Source organism: Pteropus vampyrus, unplaced genomic scaffold (genome assembly GCF_000151845.1).
Source record: "Pteropus vampyrus isolate Shadow unplaced genomic scaffold, Pvam_2.0 Scaffold460, whole genome shotgun sequence".
NCBI classification, from domain to species: domain Eukaryota; kingdom Metazoa; phylum Chordata; class Mammalia; order Chiroptera; family Pteropodidae; genus Pteropus; species Pteropus vampyrus.
Window position 1 is genome coordinate 161655 of NW_011889241.1, and position 11513 is coordinate 173167.

General features: G+C 31.7%; 1 protein-coding gene across 1 annotated transcript; it reads right to left on the reverse strand.

Moving 5' to 3' along the window:
• Positions 1–4085: 4085 nt before the first annotated feature.
• On the reverse strand, positions 4086–10416 carry LOC105306763 (NKG2-A/NKG2-B type II integral membrane protein-like). Its single transcript, XM_023524292.1, has 6 exons — positions 10308–10416; positions 9698–9793; positions 9131–9184; positions 8459–8610; positions 4675–4775; positions 4086–4427 (listed from the first exon to the last, which is right to left on the reverse strand). The coding sequence occupies exons 1-6, from the start codon at positions 10375–10377 to the stop codon at positions 4307–4309; spliced, it is 594 nt and encodes a 197-aa protein (XP_023380060.1). The 5' UTR covers positions 10378–10416; the 3' UTR covers positions 4086–4306.
• Positions 10417–11513: the final 1097 nt, after the last annotated feature.

The window sequence follows — 11513 nt, forward strand, 5'->3', positions numbered from 1 at the left end:
TGTTTTTTTAGAGAGGAAAGACAGGAAGGTTTGTATTAATGTTTAGCCAAACTAAATGGAATTGAATTTGCTTTCCCTTGAGGCTAGAAGTGGTATCTCACTTGGTGAATTTTGTTCTTCAAAGTCTGAACTATTTTTCCCAAACTCTTTGTCTCCCTCCTATCACCAGGGCAGGGTGTGTGCGTATATGTGTGTATTTTTTCCAGATTTTATAACTGTTATCATGAGATAGTCCAGTAGGAGTTTACATAGTCATACCAGAAACACATGTCCAAATTCCTCCGGATTTAAATTTCTTTTTACTTATCTGAAAGTGATCTTTGTTATACTTCTGGAAACTTCATGATCTCTATAGTGTTCGTTAAAATTTGAGGTGCCTCTCTTATGCTTGAATTTTATTCTTTGTATGTACTTATGCATTTTACTCTTCTAGTAATTATGTTGTTATTGAATTGTATTCCAGTATCTGTAAGAGAGAATCTTGGATTCCATTGACATACATAATTTGGAACAGAAGAGGAAAGACAAAAGAAAAATATAACCCTCGAATACAAAAAAACATGGACTTATTTAGTGAGTGTATGATTCTTATCCAATCAGAGCTTTTTCAAAGTCAAAGCTAAATTTTTGTGTATTGTTTTAGGAGGAACCAGAAACACACGATGGTTGTAATTAAGGGAGGATCTTAATAAAATATAGGAAAGAACAACACTTATTAATTACAATGGCTAATGTTTTCCATAACTGTACGCTCATTAATTATCAGTAAACAATTTTTTTTCTAATATATAAATTTGGAACATACGATTGAACATATACAGAACAGTCCTTCCTACATTGCATTTAGAACTGGCTCGCTACAAAGAAGGGCACCATCTTCCTCTTGCCCTTATAAGGGCACCATCTTCCTCTAAAATTAGACTGAAATTAGTCCTATTTAATACTCTAGTCCAGATTTACTAGCCCATTATAGTTCACACCTAACCTATACTCCAAATGTTAGACCCATAAAAAACTATCATTTTGATCCATAGCTCCCTGACTTCTCTGTGTCTCTTCCAATTCTAAATTCAACCTTGGTTAGCATCTCCCTATATTGTTCCTTAAACTGATATCATGTGGAGATTTTTGGAGTGAGTGGTTATGAACTAGGCTCATTCTACCAAGTAATTCCCATGGATTCTTGTGTACACATATAAAACTTTAGACATCTTTTTATGCATGTATTTAAATATATAGAAAATTGTTTGTGAGATAATGACAGGTATTCCTCATCATTACATATTAAGTAGCTTCTGTGTTATGTATGTTCTCCATTCTCAGTGGTAAGAGATACACATGTATGAATAGGGCACTCCAACTTTAAAAGAAAAAGGTCGTTTTAGTCTCTTTCCCTGGGAAACTACAAAACTTTCATTTGTCCCAAATCTCAGTGCTTTTAAGAGCTATATTGACCAAACTTGACAATTTCTTTTAAAATTTCTTCGATTCCAAAAAACACAATAGCTTCTAGATATGTGGAAAATAATACATTGAGGGAGAAGCCTGGGGTTCTTGACCAATAAGAAAAAGCATAGTCACTGCAGCTTGATTCTAATAAGGGAAAAGCATTCCTAGTAAAAAAGAATTACTCTCATTTATTGTTCATACATGAGATGCATTGAATTTGTCAAAGTCTTTTTGATTGAAAATGTCTTTGATATATATGATTAAATTGGTTAAGTCAGATTATATTTTAGATGTTTGGCTAAAATAAATTTATTAAAACACTTGAGATTTGATAGGTGAAAGAAGAAAGTTTGAGAGCACAGATCCTCTTGAAAATCTGACATTATTAAATATTTGGGAAAGAAAATATGAAAAGATCATATATTGCAAGAAATTAATATCATTAGGCTTTGTTTTAAAGCCTTTGGCAATATGTTACATGCTTTTCAGAGAGACTCTTATTGGTGGCTATCGTTATCATTATCATGTCACAGGTGATGGAATGGAAGCATAAAGTTTTTAAGTAAAAAAAACTGAGATGTAGTAAATACGTATGTGGCAGGAAGTGCTTTTCAAGTGCTTTTACAAGCGTTTTTCAAATGTTACTTGGATAATCCATGAATAAGACACTATTTCTATCATATTTTACAGCAGAGAAAACTAAGCTAGAACAGTTATAGTAACTGTTGTGTTACTACAGACACCAGGCTAATAGGGTGCATTCAGAATTTACACGTAAGTGACCTCCTTTTATTGCCAAGCTTTTCAACTTTATACCATACTGCTTACTTCTCTTTTGTACTCTGATCAAAATTACAAAAAAGGATCTGAACTGAATCTGTGGTCTGGAGCTGAGTCCATTCGTGCCCAACCTATATCAACTGAAAGCCAGCAAAGCCACAACTGGGTAAATGAGATATGCATGCTTATTTTTAAATGACAACGCAATCTTGGGTTGTTTGTAACAAAATTGTAACAATGACATAGAGCAACTATTTACATAATATATGAAATTAATTTTGAATATTCATATACTTTATATGAATATAAGAAATATACACAGAGAATATAAAAATTGCATTTACAGTCAGAGATAAATGTATATTAAATATTAATTTTACAAATTATATAGGATCTCTCCCTCTTGTAATTGAATTACAGTAAAATTATATCGGAAACATAGTCATATTATGAAAGTTCATATCAAGTTCTGTCAATGACTAGTTTGTGTTTGATTTACACAAATATATTTGCACTTTTAATTTTTTTATTATTTAACACTTTATTTTTTTCATTAAGTATCTTCCTAAGCATAGTAATAAAGAGAGTCAAATGAGGAGATAGAGAATTCGATAATACAGGATCCTTCCAAAATATCTGAAATCTAGTAGAGAAAAAAAACAGACATGTAAAAAATATTAAAGGACACTGAGTATACCTCATGAAAATGCCAGTCTCTATCAAAAAGAGAATCTAATAATCGATAATGCTGCACCAAAATCGATTCAGAAGGTACATTTTGGTTCCCTTTTCTGAGCAAGTGGGGCAGGTGCAAGTGGCTTTTATATAACAACCTTGTAATTGCGGCATAGTAACCTTGAGTTTCAATTAACAAGTCATTAAAAATTACTCTCAGCTTCAAATCTGTCCTATATTGTCTTTTCTGAGACAATAGAGGTAGATCCTACACCCTTTTCTACCTTGTCAGCTCACATGATGTTAAGTTTTGTTAGGAAAAGGCACTGGAGAGACACTGCCAGAGAACAGGCTCTTGTTTCTGGTTTCATGGTGTTTTCTTTCCTTTGGCTACTGTGGTGTGGTTGCCAGCTCTGCACACACAGGAAGTCCTGTGGCATTTACCCTCCAGAAAGTTTCTGTGGCCAATGTCAGTCCTAGTTCCCCCTCCTCCAGCCTCTGCCTTCTGTCACGGTGGCAGGGAGTACTTTCTGCTTGCCAGTCACAGCCCGAGATCCATCCTCACCTATTTCAGCCTGCAGACTGTGCGACTGCTCTACGCCGGGAAATCCAGTGAACATATCCACCATAAAGTCATCTGCAGCCACACTGCATGCAATATAGTCTATAACCCATCCTTAAGAAAAAGGCCTGGCTCCCAAATGAGTTCACCTTCTGCTACTCTTCTTTAACCATACAGTATTCCTTATCATTTTCTTTTATCTCTTCTTTGTAGGTTACTGCCGACTAATGGTTAAGTCTTTAAGTCAATGTTCCCCTGGTTTTTGTCTCCTGACTCTATCTGCCTTATGCACCTAGCTACCCTGGGGTGTTGAATCCTCATTTTCAATGTTCAAGGCCTAAAACAATTCAATTAATTTGAAAATATGAGTGAAATTATACATGTTGTTGTAGACTTAGAAATAACAATTCTTTGTACTATACTTTGTAATTTATACATGATTTATTTTCATTAATAGCAAAAGCTTAAAAATGTAATGTAAGTACCCATATATATATTTTTAAAATTAATATAGAATTAGAAATAATTCTACAACATCAAGGGTGAAGCATTAGATAAACTATAGATTTTAGGTAATTACGATGCATCACTGTAGATTTATGCTCAGGACAAATGTACCACTCTGGTGAGCGATGCTGATAAAGGGAGAGGCTCTGCATATCTGGGGCTGGAGACATGGAAATCTCGACACCGTCCTCTTAAATTTGTTGTGAAACTAAAACTGGTCTCAAAATACTGTCTTAAACACAATCCGAGAAAAATCATTGCATGTATTTTTAAGAAGCTAAAAATATGTTCTTTATAAATGGTGAGATTACCATCATACCAAATTTAGGTAAGCTAAAGTGCCTGGTGCTTACAAACATATGTGTATAATTTGAAACAGGATTCAGAAATAAACTTGTGCTCGTGAAAATACACATATGTACAATTCCTGTCCAGCTCTGAAGTTACTGAGAACCTGAAATACAGAAAATCTCATGTCAAGAATTTGGTAACATATATCTTAATATTTTGATGAATAAACAATTTATTTAGCCCAAAGTTAGACAAATATTTAGACAAATAGTTACATATCTAAATTTGAATCTTATATAACTTTTCTATTAAACAAATAATTGTCTTTACATAATTGTTATATATTGCGGCTTGTTTCCAAGATTAATTTTTTTCGAGGTGTAAAATATTAGAGTTTTCAGGAAACTTACTGTTTGGAAGAGAAAGTTGAGTCTTTTGACCACACCCACGAATTATTGTTTTTCTGGGACAGTCTAATCCATGAAAATACATTGAAACTGTTCAAAAAATTCTATAAAGAAGAAAATTTTATGAGAAGTCAAGTAAAAGCTTCTATAATAATTTGAATCTGTAAAAACAAATAAACTTAATTCTTTCTAATTTATAGCCTTTTAAATTATTAAATTTGTTACCCACTGCACATATTTGGAAAATCTATTAGTATCAGAAAGAGGACAAATTGACATCAATAACAATTCCAGAGCTCTGAAAACTGTGGAATATTTATTATTGAAAAAGGTTTTAGATATTCAGGTGAGAATGGAGCAAATATGTCGTCTTCTTGCCAACTCTTCCTATGTCGCCCCCCATCTCAGCTCAGTGTCAAGAAGAATGATAGTTTTACAGTTTAGGGAAGCTACAAAAATCATTGGTGCTGTTGCTACAGGGGCAGACTTGATTCACAGTGGGGATGGGGTGGTAAATTGTCCACTACTTTTTCACCTCAAAGTGATCAATTTGCTAGGTAGTAAGTGAGAAAAAGGTGCTTTTTGCAGTCCAAGGTTGTAAGAACTTGGAACATGAGGAAAGGTATGGTGGGGTGGGAAGCTCCCTGGAATTACTTTTTATTTCATATATCCCAGACTAGAGCCAGAGAGGCCAGCAAACCACAAACACCAATGGGGACAGACAAAAGTCACAAGAAAAGTCTTTTCTCTCCAGTCAAAAAACCTTGAACGAAACAGAATAAAATGTCAGAAAACTTTGACACTAACTGCCTTATTCCAACCAAAAACCATTAAAAAGTCCAGCAAAATACCACTCAAGAATGAATGGGAAATCAAGACATTCTCAGATGGAAAATTAAAAAAAGGTGTCACCACCAGGCCATCTGTAATAGAATAACTAAAAAGAATTATCTAAACAGAAAACAGATGCCAAACGAGGAACTCTTGGGTTATCAAGAAGGAAAAGAAGACAGAGAAAGAGTAAAAATATATCAGATTTATAAGTTCTCTTCTGTATTCAAAATTGTTTAATAGTCAAGGCAAAATTATAAATTGAAGTAAATTATAACATTCTCTCATGTGATTCTCAATATATGTAATTAAAACATTTAAGACAATTATATTATGAATAGACACAGTAATGGGACATAAGGGAGGTAAGGTTTCTCCATTTTACTCAAACTCCTGCAGGCTATGTAGACTGTGATTTATATACAGTAGTCCCTTTTTATCCTTGGTTTCATTTCCCCTGTTTCAGATACCCACAGTCAACCCAGATCTGAAAGTATTAAATAGGAAATGCCAAAATGAGAAAGTTCATAAACTTTAATAGGGTGAAGTTCTGAGTAGTGTGGTGAAATCTCCCATTGTCCCACTCCATTCTGCCCAGGATCTGAACCATCCCTTGGTCCAACAAAACACACTGTACATGCTCCCGCCTATTAGTGTTAGTCACTTAGTACTTAGTCACTTGGTTATCAGATCCAGTGCTGCAGTATCTCAGAGCTTGAATTCAAGTAAGCCTTATTATACCTAATAAGGGAATCAAAGCTCAAGGCTAATGATTGTGGCAATTTGATATGCCAAAGTAACTGTGAAGTGTTTCTTTTAAGGGAAAAGATGAAAAACCTCGATTTAATAAGGAAAAGAAAAAAGATCTTATGCAGAGTTGGCTAAAATCTACAGTAAGAAATAACCCTCTATCTGTAAAATTGTGAAGGAAAAAAAATGTGTGTTAGTTTTGCTACCACACCTCAAACTGGATAGGTATAGTACACTAAGATGTTTTGAGATAGAGATGAGAGAGAGACCACATTTATATAACTATCATGACAATATATTGTGTAATTTTATTAGTAGTTATTAATTTTATTAGTAGCTATTTTATTAATAGTTATTCCTGTTAAGCTCTTACTGTGACTAACTTATAAATTAAACTTTATCATACGTATGTATGTATAAGAAAAATCATCATGTATATGAAGTCCAGTACTATCTGTGATTTGAAGCATCTGCTGGGGTCTTGGAATATATCTCTTAATATAAGATGAGAATACATTATATATATTTTCACCTTATAAATATATATAAAAGATATTATCTCTATATTAAACAGATGAGAGGATGAGAGTATGTATATGTAGAATTATATGTGTAAATATACTTACTCATGAAAAAAATAATCCTCACGATAAATTATGTCCCATCAATTACATAATGTGTAGAAAAGTATCAATTTTACTTCTACTGCACAGAGTCACAAATACAGAGCCCCCCAAAAATTAAATCTCAATGGAATATAGACTTAAATGTAAATATTAATAAATAAAGAAAAAAGATATAACCTAGAGAGTAATGTAGGAGATTATCTTCATGAACTTGGACTGATTTCTGAAAGAAGTCCAAATGATCACTAACACCCAAAATAAGTTGGACTATGCTAACAGTTAATAAATTCTGGTCATTAAAAATCTCCAAGAAGAGAGTGAAAATGGAGTCATGGAGTCAAAAAAGTGATTTATATATGATAAATTTAATAAAGAACTCATATTTGAAAGATAAAAAGAACTACTATGAAGGAAAATGACAGCATATAGGAGAAATGGGCAAAAGACATAAACAAGCACTTCTCTTTCTCGCAGAAGAGAATGTCATAGTGATTAGTAGCCAAAAAGATGTGTTCAATCTAATAGTAATCAAGAAAATGCCTATTTATGTCATAATAACACTTTTTTGCAATGATAAGAAATTATAACATTAAAAGTCTTGATAGTGCTGTTTAGATCAAAAGACTATATGGCAAAATATGTATTTACGCAGTAAACCAAAAAAAAGTAGTGATAATTAAATAAATTGGTCATATACATATATTTATGATGCTGCAATTTTATTTGTCACATACAGAACAATATACTATAATTCTATATATAGGATTGGGACATTATAATTATACTTATGTATTATTATTATGTTATTATAAATATAACATTTATATTACATATATTTTCTACATGGCATTTATATGTAATATATAAATTATTAATATAGAATTGGAGAAAATGTACATAAGGATTTATATAAAATAATTATTAATAATACCCACACATTAATAAAACAACTATATTCTGAGTAGGATAGATTAAAAATGTCATGTATATATAATTATAGCACTGAAAATTAACAAAGTACAGATAAATGCAATAGTGTAGAATAATTGCAAAAATGTCATATGGAAATAAAAGAAGACACACATAAAATGCGTACTGAATGATCCTCTGTATATAAAGTTCAAAATGAAGCCAAGATAATTTTAATGTTGAAAATCAGAATAATGGTTTGTAAGGAGGGAGATCTTCTGAGAAGATACACAGGAGAAGGGCTACTGCAAACTGGAAACTTCTGTTTCATGATCTGATTTATAATTACATGGGTCTTTCCAGTTTGTAATCAATCTGCACAAAGTTGATACGATTAGATTTTTTGATATATTGTAAAAATAAACAGCAAAATTTATTAGCGAGAAATGCAATTATGGAAACATGATTGTCTATGAAATCTAAGAACTGGAAATTATCATATGTTCATTAATGGCATAAAATAGAAATGAAAGATTACAGTGTCAAACAATGGTATATTAACAGACTTTAAGATAAACTACAGTTATTTACAAAAAAATGAATATATTCTACAATATACAATAGATAAAAAAAATCTTTTAATAAAATGTTGGAAACATTTAGAATCTTACCATTTCCTCTTCATTATCTATATAAAGCAGCTTAGAGTTCTTAGAAGCACAGGCCGTCAGACTCTCATTCCATGTTTTCCTTTTGGTACTAAAGTAATAGCAATTGTTGGAATACGTAAACCATTCCTTTGGACAACGACCACAATGGTAAGCTGAAGAAATTATCAAAAAGCAATTTGAATTTTAAAAAGTAAAAGTTAATTTACATTTGCCTAAGTATAAACATACATGTGCATAATGTATCTATGCACCTTCACTGATTGCTACATATGAAACAAAACATAGTCACACACACTCACAGAGAAGAGTCAGCATCTCAGCCCCTAATATATGTGCCCTTAACAAGAAAACATGCAAGCAACAATATCCACTCTAACACATGTCCTGATTGTAATGAACAAAACTACTTTTTTAGAAGAGTAAAGTTATTTGTCTCATAGTATAGCAACAGGAAATTCCAGCCAAATGGCAACAATGGGAATGATGATTTAAAATGAATATTTCTTTATATTGTTGCATAAGAAGGAACATTCTCCTATAATTATTATTTATTAATATCTATTACCCAATATTATAATTTCTTTTCCAAAAAAACTATTACTATTTTAATCTATCCTGATTAGAGGCGAAGTAAAAACTACTAATATCAGAAGTTTGAAAACCATTCTGTACCTTTCTGGATTCTTGTTACCAAGGAGGAATGATTCTGCTCTAGTATTAGGGAAGCTAAAAAAAGAAACCAGAAGTAATTCTTATAACATGATATTTTAAATAATCTAGATAGATTATAATACATTTTGACTTTGACTTTGAAATTTGATGTATCGTTTAAGATGAGAATAATCTGGAATAAAGTTGATTTTACCAAGAAAAATTAATGAAATAATAAAGAGGAAAAAACATTTCAAAAGCTGCAAGAAAAAACTACACTATCTTTTACAATATTTGATTTAATCAATCTTAACAAATAATCAGTATTTCTCAATACTTTCATCTCCTAAGTATTTCTTTGATCTATGAAATCAGAATATGTATGTATATCTGTACACGTATTCATAAAATACTTTCTGCAGTCATTCTGACATTTAAACCTTGGACGATTTCAGAAAAACATTTCACAATTAGTTTAAAAGCATACATTAAAATTAGAGTTCTATTCATCATATAAAGAAGTGATTAGAGGCACCGACGATTATTGAAGTGAAAAGTATCCATAAAATCTTTCAAAAAATTACTTACGAGGAATAAAATGCATCATTCTTACTACAACGTACAAGACAAGGCAGAAAACTCCCAGGATGCCAGCAATGAGCTTCTCTGGAGGTGATGGTAAAGCTGCAGGGAGAGAAATGGGAACACTGAGAAAGGACAGATGGGGACAATTGCTTAGACAGTTTACACATAGAGAACCCACACGCACAGCGAATCATATACATAAACTTGGACACCAAACACAGATTACCATTGTAACCTTCCTCTCAGAATATATCATTGAATTTTCAGGACATATAATGCTCCATGAGTTGTTGATCAAAAATTACACCTTATAACAATGCCTGAATAAAATCAGTCCTAAGATTGCATATTCAAGTACTGTATTCCAACTTTCAACTCTGATCCTCACAAATAAAATATATGTGAGCTTATTCACTATTCTTTTCCCACATCTCTGCATCCCAGCTGCACATCCTAGAACAGTTATATTGTGTGTCCCTTCAATGTGTTAACTTTACAGTGGTCATTCTTGTCATTCTCATTGTCAAATCTTGAAAAGCATTTTGAAGATTTAAATCCATATTGGATAGATATTTGCTGTTCTGTTAGTGAAACGAAGTTTTATTGCCCTTACCTTTCATTTGCTCTCTCCTTGACACCTTAGCCAGATTCGAGTCTGAGTCGTTTTCTCGTTGAATATTCATCACTTCAGCTCAGTAATGCCAGTGACAGTGCTCTATGATAACTGTGCTGAAGACATTAATAAAGAGTGTGAACACTGACAAGATCCCTAGGATATGTGGGTGGAGTCAACGTGGGTGGAGTGTGAGAAGGAACAGCACTGATTTTGCAGGTGACCAATGGAAAGTCAGGTTCTAATTTACATAGAACTTTAAATAAGTGTTTCATGACAGAATAATAGTTCTTAAAATGATATTTTATGTATGACATGATATTATTGGTTGAAGCAATGAAAACTAATAAATTAGGAAAGAAGTAAATAATATCTTTATTAATTTAATGTCAAATTCCACTGAAACATTTTAACACTTTTAGAATAACTGTATGAAAATGAAAACACTGCATAAAAAAATAAGGAGGCACCAATTTTTATGAAAACTTTCATATCCACTAATTGTTAAAGTGTTCTAGGTGAGCAAATAGTAGCATTAACATATATAGTAATTATCTGCATTAAATTACTTTTATTCAATCACATTTACATATTAAAAAGACAGATGAGGTGTTAAATGATGTTTTATTTTGAACAACTGTGGAGTTCTGAGAAGTTATTAAAATTTTAAAGAAATATTTTATACGTTGAAAAGTGTTAGATACACACTGAAGTTAAAAAAACACAAAATAAAATGATTTTTTTAAAATATTTATCTGATACCAGTAATTTGTACCTTATAATGGTTAAGATATGAAACCGTAAGATGAAAAATAAACATGTATCATTAATGGAGAAACACTGTTGGTACAAACTTCCTGAAGGTTGCCAAAGTCAGTGAGGGTAGTATAAGTTGTGTAAGCAAATCTAATAAAACAGATAAATTATTTAATAAATTAGCGGGTTGGTTCTGCAGTTCTAAAATAAATTCTGGCTTTGAAATTTACAATTTTAAAAATTATTTAGTCTAGCAACCTAGTTTACTAGTCTAAAGTGAAATAAAAATATGTAAATTACAGTGCATGTAGAACACTTAATACTCAACCAGGCATTTATAAACACTCAATAATATGTTACTTAGCTTAATTATTATTTTAATACAATTGCTATGTTACTATTTCTGATTCACATCAATTACTATAACATAATTCTTTAGACAGGAGTCTG

Bases quoted from the DNA above. Each gene is read 5' to 3' on its own strand.
- LOC105306763 (XM_023524292.1), bottom strand. From the start codon at position 10,377: ATGAATATTCAACGAGAAAACGACTCAGACTCGAATCTGGCTAAGGTG. The intron at 8,611-9,130 runs GTACAGAATGGT...TAATTTCTTCAG, and splicing joins GGTAACAAGAATCCAGAAAG to CTTACCATTGTGGTCGTTGT. The intron at 4,428-4,674 runs GTAAGTTTCCTG...TCTGTATTTCAG, and splicing joins TCAACTTTCTCTTCCAAACA to GTTCTCAGTAACTTCAGAGC.